At 42.8% G+C, this 17,891-nt stretch overlaps 1 protein-coding gene across 44 annotated transcripts in view; it reads left to right on the forward strand.

Annotated features, from left to right (window-relative positions):
• RIMS1 (regulating synaptic membrane exocytosis 1) overlaps window positions 1-17,891 on the forward strand; it is a 607,640-nt gene that overhangs the window by 347,604 nt on the left and 242,145 nt on the right. For all 44 annotated transcript variants that reach the window (XR_015132287.1, XM_086316267.1, XM_086316269.1 and 41 more), the window contains 2 exons: window positions 10,773-11,113; window positions 16,183-17,030. Coding sequence is in view for 43 of the 44 variants with exons in the window: in XM_086316267.1 (XP_086172393.1) it covers window positions 10,773-11,113; window positions 16,183-17,030 (1,189 nt within the window). In the remaining variant the exon portion in view is untranslated. The remainder of the gene's footprint in view (window positions 1-10,772; window positions 11,114-16,182; window positions 17,031-17,891) is intronic.

Genomic DNA, 17,891 nt, shown 5'->3' on the forward strand with positions numbered 1-17,891 from the left:
CAGTGGTTAAGACTTCACCTTCTAATGCAGGGACTGTGGTTTGATCCCTGATCTGGGAATTAAGATACCACATGTCTCATGGCCAAAAAAACAGAACTTATAAAAAACAACCGAAGCTATATTATAACATATTAAATAAAGATGTTAAAAATTGTCCACATCAAAACCAAATTTTTTAAATACATAAATTTTGAATAAGTAGATAAATAGAATCAGACTGAAGAGGTTCTTAATCAAATAGGTTGTTAAAGAAGAAAAAGCAATAAAAAAAAAAACAATAGCTACTTCAATTTGGTAACAAACTCACAACATAATAAAAGAATAATTTGAGACAACAAAAACATAAATAGGGAAGAAAAAAAAAAGGATGATATCCATGTAGGCAAATGAAAATAAGATGTCATCTGCATTAAACAGATTATGTTATTTATGAGATATTAATAGAAAACCACCAAATTAAAATGACAGACAAAAACATAAAGAATCAATGGAGATATAGAACAACCAGAAAAGGAAAAAATAAAATGGCAATACTAAGTTCTCATTTATTAATAATCACCTTAAATATAAATAACTTGAATTCACCATTGAAAAGACACAGAGTGGCTGGATGGATTAAAAAACAGGACCAAACTATAGCTCTAAAGACAAACATAAGCTCAAAGAGAAGGGATGAAAGATTATATGCTAAGGAAATGGCAGCAAAAAGACAGTACAGCCACTTTCATATCAGAGAAAATAGTCTTCAAGGCAAAACAAAGATGGGCGTTATATAGAGATAGAGGGGATCATTCATCAAGAAGACATAACAGTGACTAATACATATGCGCCTGGTATAGAAGCATCAGTACATCAATGGATGGATCATCTAGAAAGAAAGTTAAACAGGAGACAGAGGCCTAAAATGAAACATCAGATGTAACTGTGCTCAATCCCTCAGTTGTGTCCAACTCTTAGTGACCCCATGGACTGTAGCCTGCCAGGCTCCTTTGTCCACGGAATCTTCCAGGCAATCCTACTGCAATGAGTTGCCATTTCCTCATTCAGGAGATCTTCCCAACCCAGGCATCAAACCTATGGCCTCTGCATTGGCAGGAAGATTCCTTCCTAACTGTGCCAGCTGGGAATCCCCTTATACAAAATGGACTTGAATGGACTTGATAGATTTATACAGAACATTCCATCCAAATGCATCAGAATACACATTCCTTTCAAGTGTACATGGGGCATTGTTAGGATAGACCATAGATGGGGACACAAAAAATTTAAGAAGATTGAAATTGTATACAGAATCTTTTCTAATGACAAAGTTACGAGACTAGAGATCGATTAAAGCTGGAAAGCTGGAAAATCACAAAACATGCAGACTAAACAATGTGCTACTGAACAACTATTGTGTCAACAAAGAAATTAAAGGATATGGAGTAAAGAGAACCCTCACATACTGTTGGTGAGACTGTAAATTGGTGAAGCTAATATGGAGAATTCTTTACCAGTTGAGCTACCAAGGAAGCCCTAAGGAATTATAGGTGTTCCCACCCAAATTACAAATATTACTACCATATGATCTAGCTATTCCACTTCTGGGTGTTTTATTCAAAGATTATAAAAGCACTAATTAAAAAAAAAGCCCCCCTATATCAGGAGAAGGCAATGGCACCCCACTCCAGTACTCTTGCCTGGAAAATCCCATGGATGGAGGAGCCTGGTAGGCTGCAGTCCATGGGGTCGCAAAGAGTCGGACACGACTGAGCGACTTCACTTTCACTTTTCACTTTCGTTGCCTGCAGAATCCCAGGGACAGAGGAGCCTGGTGGGCTGCCGTCTATGGGGTTGCACAGAGTCAGACATGACTGAAGTGACTTACCAGCAGCAGCAGCCCCCCTATATTCACCATAGCATTATCTACAATAGTCAAAATATGGAAACAACCTAAGTTCCTGTCAACAGATGAATGTATAAAGGAGATGTGTCTCATATAACAGAATATTACTTTGCCATTAAAAAAGATAATTATTTTTTCCGTTTGTGACTACATGGATTGATCTTGAGGGCATCATGCTAAGTGAAATAAGTCAAATAGAGAAAGACAAATAATTTCACACATACATGCAATATAATAAAACAAGGAAACGAATGAACAAACAAAACAAAACCAGAAGTTACAGGGAATAGAGCATCAGTTAAGAGTGAAGGGCAGGTTGGGGAGGCTGAAATGAGTAAAGGTGGTCAACTCGATGGTGACAGGTGGAAACTAAATTTTTGGTGGTGAGCATGCAGTCCTGCATACAGAATTCAAAATAAAATATTGTACATGTGAAACTTATATGATGTTATAAATCAAAAGAATAAAAAGTACTTCAATATTTCTTCTGAATTTCCATAATGCCAGTTATCTATTGACCAAGTAATATCTATAATAAGAGTCATTTTACTCAGAGTAGAATATTTTATTAGACTTTATACACTTTCTTTCACTGGAAGGGGCTTCCCAGGTGGCGCTAGTAGTAAAGAGCCTGCCTGCCAATGCAGGAGACATAAGAGACACAGATTCCCTGAGTTGGCAAGATTCTCCTGGGCAGGGGGGTGGAGGGGGGGCATGGCAACCCATGGACAGAGGAGCCTAGTGGGCTATGTATGGTCCATAGGGTCACAAAGAGTTAGACACGACTGAAGCGACTGAGCATGAACATGTGCATGTCATTAAAAATGACAAATTTGAACTTACTTGTGAATTCTCATACAGAGGTCCTCAATACTGTCCCTGAAAACAACAGATGTGATTCTGCTCCTTAAATTAAGATTATAGTGATAATAATTGCCACAATTTATTAAATGTCAATAAACTTACTGAATGCCAGGAAAGGAGTGTGAGTCAGGACTTCTAAAATAAGGACTGTGCATTTCTAGATGCTACTAAAACACAAAAATTAGACAAATAAATACAATTCAGTCTTGTGCTGTATATGAGAAGAGATTCACCACCAACAAAATGACAGGAAAAGATAACCTACAGGGCTTAAAAAACATGTATAGCAAAAATGAACCCAAACAGCAGGATAGTAAACCCCCAACATATAAACATTCAAGTTGCAACATTTCAAAGATGTGAACGTGTGTTCCACCAGCATCAGGCATGAGTAAAATTGCAGCTTGCCTCCGTCTGCTATTGCTGATGAGCCTTCAGCTCCACCATCTCCCATGCCCTCTCCTCCAGTCAGTAAGTCCTCTAGTCTGTTCATGTGATGCCAGCCCCTGTATGCCAGCTGCTATGCAGTACTACTTTTCAAGGTTACTGCACTGTAAAATTAAAATGCTTTATTTATTTTTTGTGTTTTTATGTTTAAATTGTGTGAAAAGTATTACAAACCTATTACAGTACATTGCTGTATAACCCACTGTGTTAGCTGGGCTACCTTTATTGAACTTACAGACTGGACCTATGAACAAGCTCTTTGAACAGAACTCACACTATGTAGGGAACTTACTGTGTTAGAATTCAATTCAAAAAGATTTTCAGCTGAGTCTCTGCATTTTGTCCCCAACACAGTAGCTAGAAGGATCCTATCAAAACATAATACATTAGGTCACTTCTCTGCTCAAAACCTTCCAGGAGTTTCTGTTACTCTCATCACGAAAGTCAGTCTTTGCCATGACTCCCAAAGGTCCATTTACTCTGACCCTAGCTGCTTGGCGAACCTACTACAGGGCTCTACCTTCACTGCCTTGAAATCAAAAGGTTTATATCTCCTCAAAATCGTCTTCACTTGCTATTGTTACAGCTGGACTTTTTCAATACCCTCTCTCAGTGAAATGTTCCCAACAGCTAGTATGAAGGTAAACCAACCCTGTCCACCACCACACAGAATGTCTGTTCTTTTTCATTTTTTTCTATTGCACTTCTCACTACCCTGCATTCCTCATCTATTTACTATCATTTCACTGGAATGTGAACTCCATATGTCATTTTGTTCACTGCTGTATGCCCATGGCCTAGAAAAAAAAAAAAGTGCATTACAGAAACACTTGTTTAAATCAGAAATATGTCCAGAGTATGGCACTTTTTACAGAAAACAAAAAAGACTTCTTACCTTTAACTAAAGTCATCTTCAGTGAATTTTTGTTTGCTGTTAATCATTCATATGTATTGAGTGCTTTCCATGAGCTAAACAAGGTTGTATATATTTTCTCACTGACTAAATCCTAACACATAGTCTATGAAAGCATCACTATTATTATTTTCCCTATTTTGTGAATGAGTAAACTGAAATATAGAGAGATGATGTAACTTCCTCATTAGCGGAGCAGGAAGGTGGGTCATCATATTCAGTGTTCCCCACTCCCTTTGACGTGCCATGACCCACACAGATAGTTACACAAACAGGAGCAGTGAGAGACACGCCATCAGGCAGCCCACGTGGAAGTGATCAAGACGGAGGGCTATGCGTCATAATTTAACTGACGGGTTGGATTAATAAGTGCTCGGGAACATCTGTTTGTTTCTCTGTAGGAACAAAATACAAGTTTCTTGCTGGCTTTGTATGCTACAGAGAGCCCCCCAAATTTTACACATATGATTAACGAGGTGATGATGATGGTAATGATTAGTTGTTAGTCATAATTAGACATTACCACGGTGATCAGTGCCTGGTAAGCTTTTACTGTCTGTCAGGCTCTGTGCTGAGTGATTTAGATGAATTATGCCATTAATTCCCAAAATGTCTCAGTGAGTTAGAAACTGCCAGGATCCCAAGTTTACTGATGAGTTATGGAGGCTATGAAAGGGGCTGGAGTAAACAGCAAACAAGGGGTGGATTTGAGGTGAGAACCTGGGCCGTTTAGACACGACATGCTTCTTTCAAGCTCAGTGATGAGATGAGAGATTATCCAGTACATCATGTCAAGATTGTTAGCTATGAGAGAAACACAACCACTTTAGATCCCTGTCTCTTGTCACATATCAAGATAAATTCTGAGAGATCAAGAATTAAGTTGTAACATATTAAATCATATAAATAGTCAATGAAAATAAAAGTGAATATTTATCACAGAATCTTTGGTGCTAAATTAGAAGCAACAGAACAATCATTAAGGAAGAGCACAACAGATTAGACAATGTAAAATGAAAAGTCATCTTTGTAACAAAAAAATAGTTGATATGACAAGTAACAATTTGAAAACTCTATCAAATAGTTATTAAATGGGTAAGAAAATGCTACTAATCCAATTGATAAATACACAAAAGGCTGGGGCAGTTAATATCCTAGTGGGTATGTAGAAACACTGGTACAACTGAAATGAACAAAAGTAATAAAATCATCAATAAATGGCAGTAAATGATCAGTGTACACCATTCTACTTTTAAAAATATATTATGAATATAGTTAAGAGGTAAATATACCAGTAGACGTATATATACATATACATATAGACTTATATATACATATGTCTTCTCCTCTTTGAAAAAAAATCAATTAAGAAAGGATCCCCAACCCACTTGTGGACTTTTCTACAGTTACAAGCAAGCATAATAATTAACAATCAATTCAAAAATAGAATCTTTAAGCACAAATAACTGCATTGCTTATTAGCAACTAATTGGTTATTTTTATACATGTCTGCAATGTTTGATATGAACTGTGTTGAAAAATATGACTAATATTTTATTTTTAATTAATTTTTAAATACAAATATAAAAAATACTGTGGTACACAAATAAATAAGATGTAGGAAAATTTGGAATTAAACAAGAGTTTTCCTAACTGTTAGAGTTTGACAAATATAATATCACAGATTTAAATGAATAAATAATATTACAAAATGCTAAAGTAGCTGCTTCTACTAACCATTAACTGTAACTTTTTAAATAAATCAAAAATAAAACTGGAGCCTATTATACAGAGTGAAGTAAGCCAGAAGGAAAAACATAAATACAGTATACTAATGCATATATATGGAATTTAGAAAGATGGTAACAATAACTCTGTATATGAGACAGCAAAAGAGACACTGATGTATAGAACAGTCTTATGGACTCTGTGGGAGAGGGAGAGGGTGGGAAGATTTGGGAGAATGGCATTGAAACATGTAAAATATCATGTAGGAAACGAGTTGCCAGTCCAGGTTCGATGCACGATGCTGGATGCTTGGGGCTGGTGCACTGGACGGCCCAGAGGGATGGTATGGGGAGGGAGGAGGGAGGAGGGTTCGGGATGGGGAACACATGTATACCTGTGGCGGATTCATTTTGATATTTGGCAAAACTAATACAATTATGTAAAGTTTAAAAATAAAATAAAATTAGAAAAAAAAATAAAATTAAGTGAATTGTAAAACTTAATTGACTTCAACAGTACATGAATAGGGAACTTCCAGATGTTCAAGCTGGATTTAGAAAAGGCAGAAGAAACAAAGATCAAATTGCCAACATCCATTGGATCATAGATGAAGCAAGAGAGTTCCAGAAAAACATCTACTTCTTCTTTATGGACTATGCCAAAGCCTTTGTGTGGATCACAACAAATTGTGAAAAATTCTTCAAGAGATGAAAATATCAGAACACCTTTCCTGCCTTCTGAGAAATTTGTATGCAGGTCAAGAAACAACAGTTAGAACTGGACATGGAAAAATGGACTGCTTCAAAATTGGAAAAGGAGTACATCATGACTGTATATTGTCACCCTACTTATTTAACTTCTATGGAGAGTACATCATGGAAAATGACAGGCTGGATGAAGCACAGGTTGGACTCAAGATTGCCAGGAGAAATATCAATAACCTCAGATATGGAGATGACGCCACTCTTACGGTAGAAAGCAAAGAAGAACTAAAGAGCCCCTTGATGATAGTGAAAAAGGAGAAGGGAAATATTGGCTTAAAACTCAACATTCAGAAAACTAAGATCATGGTATCTGGTCCCATCAATTCATGGGAAATAGATGGGGAAACAATGGAAACAGTGACAGACTATTTTCTTGGGCTCCAAAATCACTGCAGATGGTGACTGTAGCCATGAAATTAAAAGATGCTTGCTCCTTGGAAGAAAAAGCTATGACTGACCTAGATAGCCTATTAAGAAGCAGGGACATTACTTTGCCAACAAAGGTCTGTCTAGTCAAAGCCATGGTTTTTCCAGTAGTCATGTATGGATGTGAGAGCTGGACCATAAGAAAAGCTGAGCACCAAAGAACTGATGCTTTTGAACTGTGGTGTTGGAGAAGACTCGAGAGTCCCTTGGACTGCAAGGATACCCAGCCAGTTCAACCTAAAGGAAATCAACCCTGAATATTCATTGGAAGGACTGATGCTGAAGCTGAAACTCCAATATTTTGGCCACCTGATGTGAAGAACTGACTCATTGGAAAGGACCCTGATGCTGGGAAAAATTGAAGGCAGCAAGAGAAGGGGACGACAGAGAATGAGATCGTTGGATGGCATCACCGATTCCATGGACATGTGTTTGAGCAAGCTCTTGGATTTGGTGATGTACAGGGAAGCCTGGTGGGCTGTAGTCCATGGGGTCACAAAGAGTTGAACATGACCGAGTGACTGAACTGAACTGAATAAAAAGCACATTCTGTTTGCCTTTATTAATCCTACAGCAGTTTTGCACATATTCAAAATTTGGAACTTGTCCAAATCTGACAATTACTTTTTATTAGTCCATTTTTATAATACTTAAAATCATGAAACAATCAAATAAAACTGTGATAACAATTTTATAAGAAATATGCAGATGTGTGCTCTTTTCTGCCTGTTTACTCAGCTTAATTTCATTTTGGAACTTGTGTAATAATTGTAAATTTTGCTGTGTTCTGTATAGTTTTAAAGGAAAGGTATATTTATCCTAAGTACACCTTAATGTTTTTGTAGAAAAGAAACTAATTTGGTGCTAAGTAATACTTTGCAAATTATTAGTGCAATCAATACAATTTTAATATCTACTTCAGATCAGATCAGTCACTCAGTCGTGTCCGACTCTTTGCGACCCCATGAATCGCAGCACGCCAGGCCTCCCTGTCCATCACCAACTACCAGAGTTCACTGAGACTCATGTCCATCGAGTCAGTGATGCCATCCAGCCATCTCATCCTCTGTCGTCCCCTTCTCCTCCTGCCCCCAATCCCTCCCAGCATCAGAGTCTTTTCCAATGAGTCAACTCTTCGCATGAGGTGGCCAAAGTACTGGAGTTTCAGCTTTAGCATCGTTCCTTCCAAAGAAATCCCAGGGCTGATCTCCTTCAGAATGGACTGGTTGGCTCTCCTTGCAGTCCAAGGGACTCTCAAGAGTCTTCTCCAACACCACAGTTCAAAAGCATCAATTCTTCAGTGCTCAGCCTTCTTCATAGTCCAACTCTCACATCCATACATGACCACAGGAAAAATCATAGCCTTGACTAGACGAACCTTTGTTGGCAAAGTAATGTCTCTGCTTTTGAATATGCTATCTAGGTTGGTCATAACTTTCCTTCCAATGAGTAAGGATCTTTTAATTTCATGGCTGCAGTCACCATCTGCAGTGATTTTGGAGAAAAATAAAGTCTGACACTGTTTCCACTGTTTCCCCATCTATTTCCCATGAAGTGGTGGGACCAGATGCCATGATCTTCGTTTTCTGAATGTTGAGCTTTAAGCCAACTTTTTCACTCTCCACTTTCACTTTCATCAAGAGGCTTTTGAGTTCCTCTTCACTTTCTGCCATAAGGGTGGTATCATCTGCATATCTGAGGTTATCGATATTTCTCCCGGCAATCTTGATTCCAGTTTGTGTTTCGTCCAGTCCAGCATTTCTCATGATGTACTCTGCATGTAAGTTAAATAAGCAGGGTGACAATATACAGCCTTGTCATACTCCTTTTCCTATTTGGAACCAGTCTGTTGTTCCATGTCCAGTTCTAACTGTTGCTTCCTGTTACTGTGAAATAGTCAAAATTTCATATCAGTGTCCTAGCACTCTATGAATTCAGACTTTCTCTTCACTGTCTTAGCAACAATGAGGCAGCCAAGGAGGAAGGGTGTCACCTGTCCTCATCCAGGGTCTGGGGAGAGGAGACATGGTGTCACTGTTGATGGAAGTCCTGGTTATAGAGCATCATCCTCACGACGTTATCACTGATACCTCTACGTTCAATCAGTCAGAACTTGATGGACCTTATTTACAACATCAAAGAGATGGACGAATGCTGTGCAAAGTATAGCCATATTTGGCAAGCATGTTAAATTGAAGTTCCACTCCATAGATCCTTTATTTTGCTATAGGCATACACAGCATATTGCTCATCTTGTCTAACATTTCAGTAGATGGGAAGTCCATGATATAATACACTGTGCAGATGTTGTAATTAATTGATTTTGTGGACCACATTTTCTTTGTTTTATGACCCAAGGAAATATAGAGGGCTGAGTTAAGTGTCATAAAGCTTAAACATATTATAGCAAATATATTTGCTACATCCTAGTTTTCCCCATATTATTAATTCATTTGAATTTTCTTTGTTGGAAAGAAGGAGTTCTCAACAGTTCATCTGCAATATTTTTCTTTTTAAAATGTATTGCTTTTATTCTCATTTCCTTATTATCACTTTAGCTTTAGTCTTATAAACAGTAACAAGTGATAATTTTCCTCGTATCCACTGGAAAGTTTTCAGTATTCTATTTTCTTCTTTTTGCCAACTAAATGCTGCTTCTTCTACTGTCTTGCATTGCTTCTTGCTTGATGTATCTAGGATTTATCCATCCTTGAGCGGTATATTTGAGTGACTGTTGACTTAGTCTTATTAGTGGAAATGGGCACCTAGAGGTAGGTGATCAGCCTTCCTGGAGGTGCTGGGTCTGAAATACAAAGAGAAAACTGAAGTGCATTCTGAGAAGAGTAAGTGAGGCAGGCTTGGCTGTTATATTATTATTCATTATTTCTATGAACACCATTGTCCTCATCATTACCTTCACTTCACTAAGTGTGCCCAAAAAGAGAGCAGCTATATAGATTTTAAGTGGTGATACATTTCATAATTTATCAGCGAATGTGTTTCCCAGTGATTATTCCAAAATAGCTCTTACAGCTGAGCTTAGTTGATTACTAGTAAACTAGAGAACATATATAGCCTGTCCTGTTCTTCAGCGACTACCTTTCATTGTTTGTTAATTCCTCCTGAATATCTTATAATATTGATTTTAATAATGGATGGTTCTTGAGAAGACAGCTTCTAAATCCTTTGACACACTGAGGCGTATATACATAAATATTAATTCCATGGTTCCCTACAACATTTTTCTAATCAATCAACTACCTTGCTTAGACCATTTTTACAAATATATTTTATTTTATTTTTTTATTTATTTTTTGGAGTTTCTGCTTCTTTTTTTTTCTCTTTTTTTTTTTTAAATTTTATTTTATTTTTCAATTTTACATAATTGTATTAGTTTTGCCAAATATCAAAACGAATCCGCCACAGGTATACAAATATATTTTAAATGAAACTTCAGAGTCAGTCATTCAAAATGTGGTGAATACATAGTAATAGAAAACTCAGAATCATAGATTATGAATGCCAAGAAAGGCTCTATTCTGGTTACCATAAGTCTATGGTTTCCAATGGGTCATGCTGCAGGCATTCATAAACTTGTTCAGGGGTCATTTTCATAAGAACTGCTCAAGGATCAACATAAAAATGACAACCATTCTGTTTTGCCTTAAGAGATATTTTAGTGTGATGAAAATAAATGTATTTCCACAGCACAGAAAATTTACACTGTTCTCTGTTCTTCAAACAGGTTATGTGGGTATGCAATTTGTGTCGAAAGCAACAGGAAATCTTAACCAAGTCAGGGGCGTGGTTCTTCGGCAGCGGCCCTCAGCAGCCCAGTCAGGACGGAACGCTCAGCGACACGGCTACAGGGGCGGGTTCCGAGGCGCCTAGAGAGAAGAAAGCCCGGCTCCAAGAGCGCTCGAGGTCGCAGACCCCCCTGAGCAGCGCCGCGGCCTCCGCCCAGGACCAGGCTACCCCCGGCGCACAGGTGGACAGGACCAAGGGCGCTGAGCCCGCCCCGCAAGCCGGGGGCCCTGAGCAGAAGCAGGCATCCTCCAGATCTAGAAGCGAGCCTCCCAGAGACAGGTAAGAGGTCAGCAACCCACAGGCAAAGGGCAAGATCTTAAATGGAGAGCAAACCCATCTTCAGGAATCGAACCGCTAGGATATGCAGAAAGGGTGCCTCTCAGACTCAACCAGAAAAGCGATAGGGAGCCCACTGCCTTTGTCTCTCTCTAGAACCTATCTTTCCTTAGGAGGCCTTTGCTGAAAAGCTTGTCTTTCACGTCCCACATGGAGGTAAACAAGTCACCCAAGTGTACTACGAACTTCCAACCCTTTGGTGAGAACAGCCATTGGCTGTTATTGGCTATTAGAGTGAGTCCTGCAGTTGAATCTGTGCTCTGAGAGAAGAATATGGGGAACAGACACACTTAGGGCTGGGGGTGCATCAGCAAAGGCTTCCTGAAGGATGCTTTCTTCTACACTGAGCTTTGAAGGTGACTAGAGATGAGCCAGGTGAAGCAAGGGATGGGTGCATGGGTGTCTGGCCAGAAGGAACAGTGGGACCACCCAGAGGCTGGTCTTGGCTGGAGGGTGATTTGGAGAAGGGGGGGGAGCAGGGGATGACGGTGAGGTCTGAGCGCCCAGGTCACACTGGGCCTTTTAGCCAGGTTCAATTTCACAGACTTCATCCTGAAAACAACGGAATGCAATGGAGGCTTGTAAGTTTGGGCTCACGTGATCAGCTTATTAATTTCAATTTGTCTACTGTATCATTCATTCATGGAGAAGGCAATGGCAGCCCACTCCAGTACTCTTGCCTGGAAAACCCCATGGGCCCAAGAGCCTGGTAGGCTGCAGTCCATGGAGTTGCAAAGAGTCAGACACGACTGAGCGACTTCACTTTCACTTTTTCACTTTTCACTTTCGTGCATTGGAGAAGGAAATGGCAACCCACTCCAGTGTTCTTGCCTGGAGAATCCCAGGGAAGGGGGAGCCTGGTGGGCTGCCGTCTCTGGGGTCACAGAGTCGGATACAACTGAAGCGACTTAGCAGCAACCGTGTATTAATGCCCAGACAGGATGCTGTGCAGTAGGTGGGGACAGCGTTAACAAGGGGGGATATAGCCCTTTTCTTCCCGAGGCTGGGAGTCTGGGACACCTGACGGTTAGCACTGGGTGTGGCTGCCTTCGCCTGTGTGACCCTTATTTATTCCACTGGGTGGGAGGACAGGATCCGAGGGTAGGATCCAAGGAAGGCTTCTGATCTGCTTGTCAAAGGAAACTCCCACAGTAAGCTCAAAGACTTCAAAGCTGAAGTGATCCGGATTCCAGGCCTCGCTCTGTCACCAGGGATTCTCACGGGCATGTTGGAGGACTGAGTGAGCACCTGTGCTCAGCAGCAGGCCCATGGGAGGCCTCTAGTGAATGCAGACAGTAGGCACCATGTGTTTACCATTACTGAACACTGCAGGAGCCAGAGGGCATCAAGATGACTGGGGCATAGTCCCTTTTCATTCAGATCCTGGGAAAGAGACCACACCGGCCCCTAGGGAAGACACCACCCTGGGCAGTGAACTGGCCCAGAGGGCTGACATGATCAGAGCTCGACAATACAAACACAAGTCCTTTGGAGGCCACAGGAAAGGGGAGCACCTTCTGAACACAGGCAGATAGGACACCCAGAAGTTGTGGGATGGGCAGGCAAAATCGGAGAGACCATGATGGCAAGACACCAGAGCCACCCTCGTGATGGCCAGACTTGCAGCATGGTGACAAAGTGCTGTGAGTTAAGGAAAGAAAGGATGCTGAAAGGGCAGCTCACGATTGGTCAGAAAAGGATTTCTTTTAAAGGAGAGGAAGAGTTTGGAAGTATAGAGTTTCCAAAGAGAAAATTTGAGTCCTGCTTATGATGAACTGTGAAAAACTACAAAGAAGTTGAGAGTAGGCACCGAGGAGAGGCTTTTTGATGAAATTTGAAAAAGACTGATAAGGACAAATAGCTTTCCTGATGATATAAATGACTTGCTGATTATATAAATACCGAGGACAACAGTGAGGATGTTGGGGCTGGAGAAGGAGGAAGAGGGGGACCTGGTTGGTAGTCAGGGTCCTTGAGAGAATGAGCCAAGCCTGAAGGAGTGGCTGGCTGTCTTGTTTTACATTACATTATTTAAAAATTTTTATTTTTGAAGTACAGTTGCTTTTCAGTGCTGTGTTAGTTTTTCTGATACAACAAAGTGAATCAGTTATATATACAGATATACCCCTCCCTCTGTGACCCCCCTCCCACCGTCCATCCACTCCCTAGGTCATCACAGAGCACTAAGCTGAGCCCCTGTGCTCCACAGCTGCTTCCCACGAGCTATCTGTTTTACATGTGGGAGTGTGTGTGTGTCCCTGCTACTCTCTCAGTTCGTCCCGCCCTCTCTTTCCACCACTAGCTATCTGTTTTACACGTGAGTGTATGTATGTCAATATTACTCTCTCAATTTGTCCCACTCTCTCCTTCCCTGATACCTCAGTTGGTAAAGAATCTGCCTGCAATGCAGGAGACCCTGGTCTGATTCCTGGGTCAGGAATCCTAATCTGCTAGAGAAGGGATAGGCTACCCACTCCAGTATTCTTGGGTTTCCCTTGTGGCTCAGCTGGGAAAGAATCCACCTGTGATGCGGGAGACCTGGGTTCGATCCCTGGGTTAGGAAGATCCCCTGAAGAAGGGAAAGGCTACCCATTCCAGTATTCTGGCCTGGAGAATTCCATGGACTGTATAGTCCATGGGGTCGCAAAGAGTCGGACGTGACTGAGCTTCACTTCACTTCACTTCACTTCTCCTTCCACCACTGTGTCCACAAGTTCTGTTCTCTACGTCTGTGTCTCTATTCCTTCCCTGCAAATAGGTTCATCTGTACCATTTTTCTAGATTCCACAAACATGTGGTAACATACCAAATTTGTTATTCTCATCCCAACTTACTTCACTTAGTATGACAATCTTTAGTCACATCCATGTTGTGGCAAATGACATTATTTTCTTCCTTTTTATTACTGTATTCCATTGTATATTATATGTACCGCATCTTCTTCACCCATTCAACAGTTGATGGACGTTTAGGTTGCTTCCATGTCCTGGCTATTGTAAGTAGTGCTGCAGTGAACACTGGGGTACATATTTCTTTTGGAAACAAGATCTTAGTCTTTTTGATCCTAATTTGTACACTCATCAGGAGCTAGTGGGGATGGAAACATTAGATGTGAGAAAAGGCCTATTTTGAAGACAAGAATCAGAGAGACTGGAGAAGAGTCCCATTTGCATATAAGGCTATCCTTTCATAAAGCATCTTCACAGATGCTGTCTCCTTTAATCTGCACACGAACTCTGCAAGGTAAGCATCCTTGATCAGTATTTCAACAGCAACAAAAAAATCGACTCTATAGAAACTTCCACAAGGGCAACTCTGCTTTAATGAGCTACTGAGGTTTGCAGTACATTCATCACATTTTTATGAAAACTCTAATTATGATGACTGCATTCATAGCAGACCCCTTACACGGGAAAACAGCAATGCTACCTGTGAAACTCCACCCTCCCTGAAAATCTCTCCCACTTCAAAGGACCAAGTAATCTAAAAGCCTCAGGCAGAGTTGACCATGCTTCTGTTTTGCTTTTGTGTCATTGGAAACCCTCTCCCCTTTCTTTCCATTATCACCAGGCCCTGCTCAAACTGATCCCACAACATATTTTAGCAATTACTACTTTGATAATGGACAATAGAAACCGCTCTACTTTTCCCCATCTTGTATATTATTCTCAGTTTTTGTTCATGAAGTCTGCTTTTGGACTTCCAATGTTCTCTCTAGAAAGCCCTTTCTATGGATCTAAGGATTCCAGAAAGAGCTTATCTGTCCCCATTTTAACTGCACAGTCGAGCATACAGGGTCTGAATGCTTTGGTAAGGCATCCCCTTTCTGTAACTTCGGGTGTCCTTGCTGAAAGCTGCCCAAAGCAGATGGACTACAATGTTCAGAAAAGGGCTGTACAGGGGCATCTTAAACAATGTAATTTAAATATTCAAACTGTGAAACACTTTTCCTTTATCTTTGTCAGTGTCTCCTACAAGATGGAGAGCAAAGTAGAACACAAACTGCTTTTTATTTTCATATTCTTTTTTGTTATGATTATAGGATATTGAACATGGTTCCCTGTGCTCTGCATTTTGGAATGAGGGGAGAAGGCCTGAGAGGGAGGAAAAATGAATAATAATTTCAAAACGTCAACATTTCTATAATTTTTGCTGGGGAAGGTACAATGAAGGCTCAGCTTCAATCATTTTTTTTTTCCTAACCAATTCCCTAAAAAGTGTTGGACTGCACATGATCTCTTAAAAAGTACTTTTGTTCTACAACTGAAGTGCTGCTGCTGCTGCTGCTGCTGCTAAGTCGCTTCAGTCGTGTCCGACTCTGTGCGACCCCGTAGACGGCAGCCCACCAGGCTCCCCATCCCTGGGATTCTCCAGGCAAGAACGCTAGTAGAATTAATTTCTGAAATGGACATACTTATATTCACATTTCCTTGAATGTTTCCGTTATAAGAGATTAATATATATCGCCCAAATATATGTCAGGTATTAATTTTTGAACTGATATATATCTATTAGCGTTTATCCTAACTTATTATTACCTATATCATTTTATCTACTACCACTACTACTAAGTCGCTTCAGTCGTGTCCGACTCTGTGCGACCCCATGGACTGCAGCCTACCAGGCTTCTCTGTCCATGGGATTCTCCAGGCAAGAACACTGGAGTGGGTTGCCATTTCCTTCTCCAATCATTTTATCTAGAACATGTTAAAGAGGTTAGCATAAAACTTGTTCTTTTAGTGAATTAATTCATTGATTTTTAAAATGATCTGTTTAACTGATAGAGAATTTAAAAATCTGAAAGCCAGTTGTGAAGACCCTGAATATCTTGTAACGCAAAGGAACCTTATTTAGAAAGCGACTCGGGTATACGGGTTTAATGCGCCTTTTTAACATCTCGCTTTTTAATTAGACATCGAAGAACTATTTCCAAGGATGCTGCTTCTGGGGTCTGGTCCTCGCCTTGAGTTTACACGCGATTCTCCTTCTCCACGTTTCTTTGTGCATCCCAGGAAGAAGACCCCAGGGCTGGCTGAGCAGAATGGCAAAGGCGCTCCAAAGGGCGAGCGCAAACGCGCGCCCAGGACCTCGGCGCCTCCTGCAGAGGCGCCCGCGGAAGAACGGGAGCGGAAGGAAAGGCGGGAAAGCCGAAGGCTGGAGAAAGGCCGGTCCCAGGACTACTCCGTCGTGCCGGAGAAACGCGAGGAAGGCCCGGTGGCTGAAGCGGAGAAGCAGCGGAAAGAGGAGGAGTACCAGACCCGGTACCGCAGCGACCCGAACCTGGCGCGGTACCCCGTCCAGCCGCCGCCCGAGGAGCAGCAGATGCGCATGCACGCGCGGGTGTCCCGCGCCCGGCACGAGCGGCGCCACAGCGACGTGTCCCTGCCGCGCACCGAGGCGGCCGCGGGGCCCGAGGGCAGGCCCGGCCCGCGCGCGCCCCACGCCGCCCGGGGCTCGCCGCCGGCCTCGCCGCGAGCCTACTCGGCTGAGAGGACCGCGGAGGCCCGGGCGCCGGGCGCCCAGCCGCTCGCCGACTCCAGTCCGCCGGCGCCCCGGCCAGGCCCGGGCCCCGCGGAGGTCCCGGAGCCGCTCCGGAAGCAGAGCCGCCTGGACCCCGGCTCGGCCGTCCTGGTGCGCAAGGCCAAGCGCGAGAAAGTGGAGACCATGCTGCGCAACGACTCGCTCAGCTCCGACCAGTCCGAGTCTGTGCGGCCTTCGCCGCCCAAGCCACACCGCGCCAAGAGGGGCGGCAAGCGGCGCCAAATGTCCGTGAGCAGCTCGGAAGAAGAGGGTGTGTCAACGCCGGAGTACACGAGCTGCGAGGACGTGGAGCTGGAGAGCGAGAGCGTCAGCGAGAAGGGTGAGCGAGCCGCGGCGCGCGGGCTCTGGGCGCGGGCGGGGCTGGCAGGGTGGGTGGGAACCGGGCGCTCCTGTGGGTTTCTGAGGTGCGCGTTCCGGGCTGGGGGCGTGTGCTGGAATCCGAGATATACGCTCGGAGCTGGGGGTGTGTGTGCTGGGATCCGAGGTGCGCGCTCCGGGCTGGGGGCTGGTGTGCTGGGATCCGACAAGTGCGTTCGGGGCTGGGGGCTTGTGTGCTGGGATCCGAGGTGCGCGCTCCGGGCTGGGGGCTGGTGTGCTGGGATCCGACAAGTGCGTTCGGGGCTGGGGGCTTGTGTGCTGGGATCCGAGGTGCGCGCTCCGGGCTAGCGGCGTGTGTGCTGGGATCCGAGATATACGCTAGGGGCTGGGGGCTCGTGAACTGGGATCCGAGGTGCGCGCTCCGGCCTGGGGTCTCTTGTGCTGGGATCCGAGATATACGCTTGGAGCTGGGGGTGTTTGTGCCGGGATCCGAGGTGCGCGCTCCGAAATGGGGGCTCGTGAGCTGGGATGAGAGATATACGCTCAGAGCTGGGGGCCTGTGTGCGGGGCTCGGGGATTCGCCAGAGTGGCTTAGAGGCGCGTGTGCTGTGCGCTCAGGGTGCGCGCCTGCAAGGTTTACAAGCGTAGCTGGTAATGTCTAGCACGGTGACTGTGACTGCAGTTACCACTGCTTTATGGTATATTAGAAACAAGCTACGAAGGCAAATCCTAAAAGTTCTCATTACAAGAAAATTATTATTTTGGTAACCGGATGAAGACACAGATGTTAACTAAACTTCCTGGGGTAGTCTTCTGGCCTCCTGTGTATGTCTAATGTTTAGTTTAAGTTCACACGTCGCTC

Source organism: Bos grunniens, chromosome 9 (genome assembly GCF_055505025.1).
Source record: "Bos grunniens cultivar Pamir isolate PY7600 chromosome 9, Bosgru_T2T1.0, whole genome shotgun sequence".
NCBI lineage: Eukaryota > Metazoa > Chordata > Mammalia > Artiodactyla > Bovidae > Bos > Bos grunniens.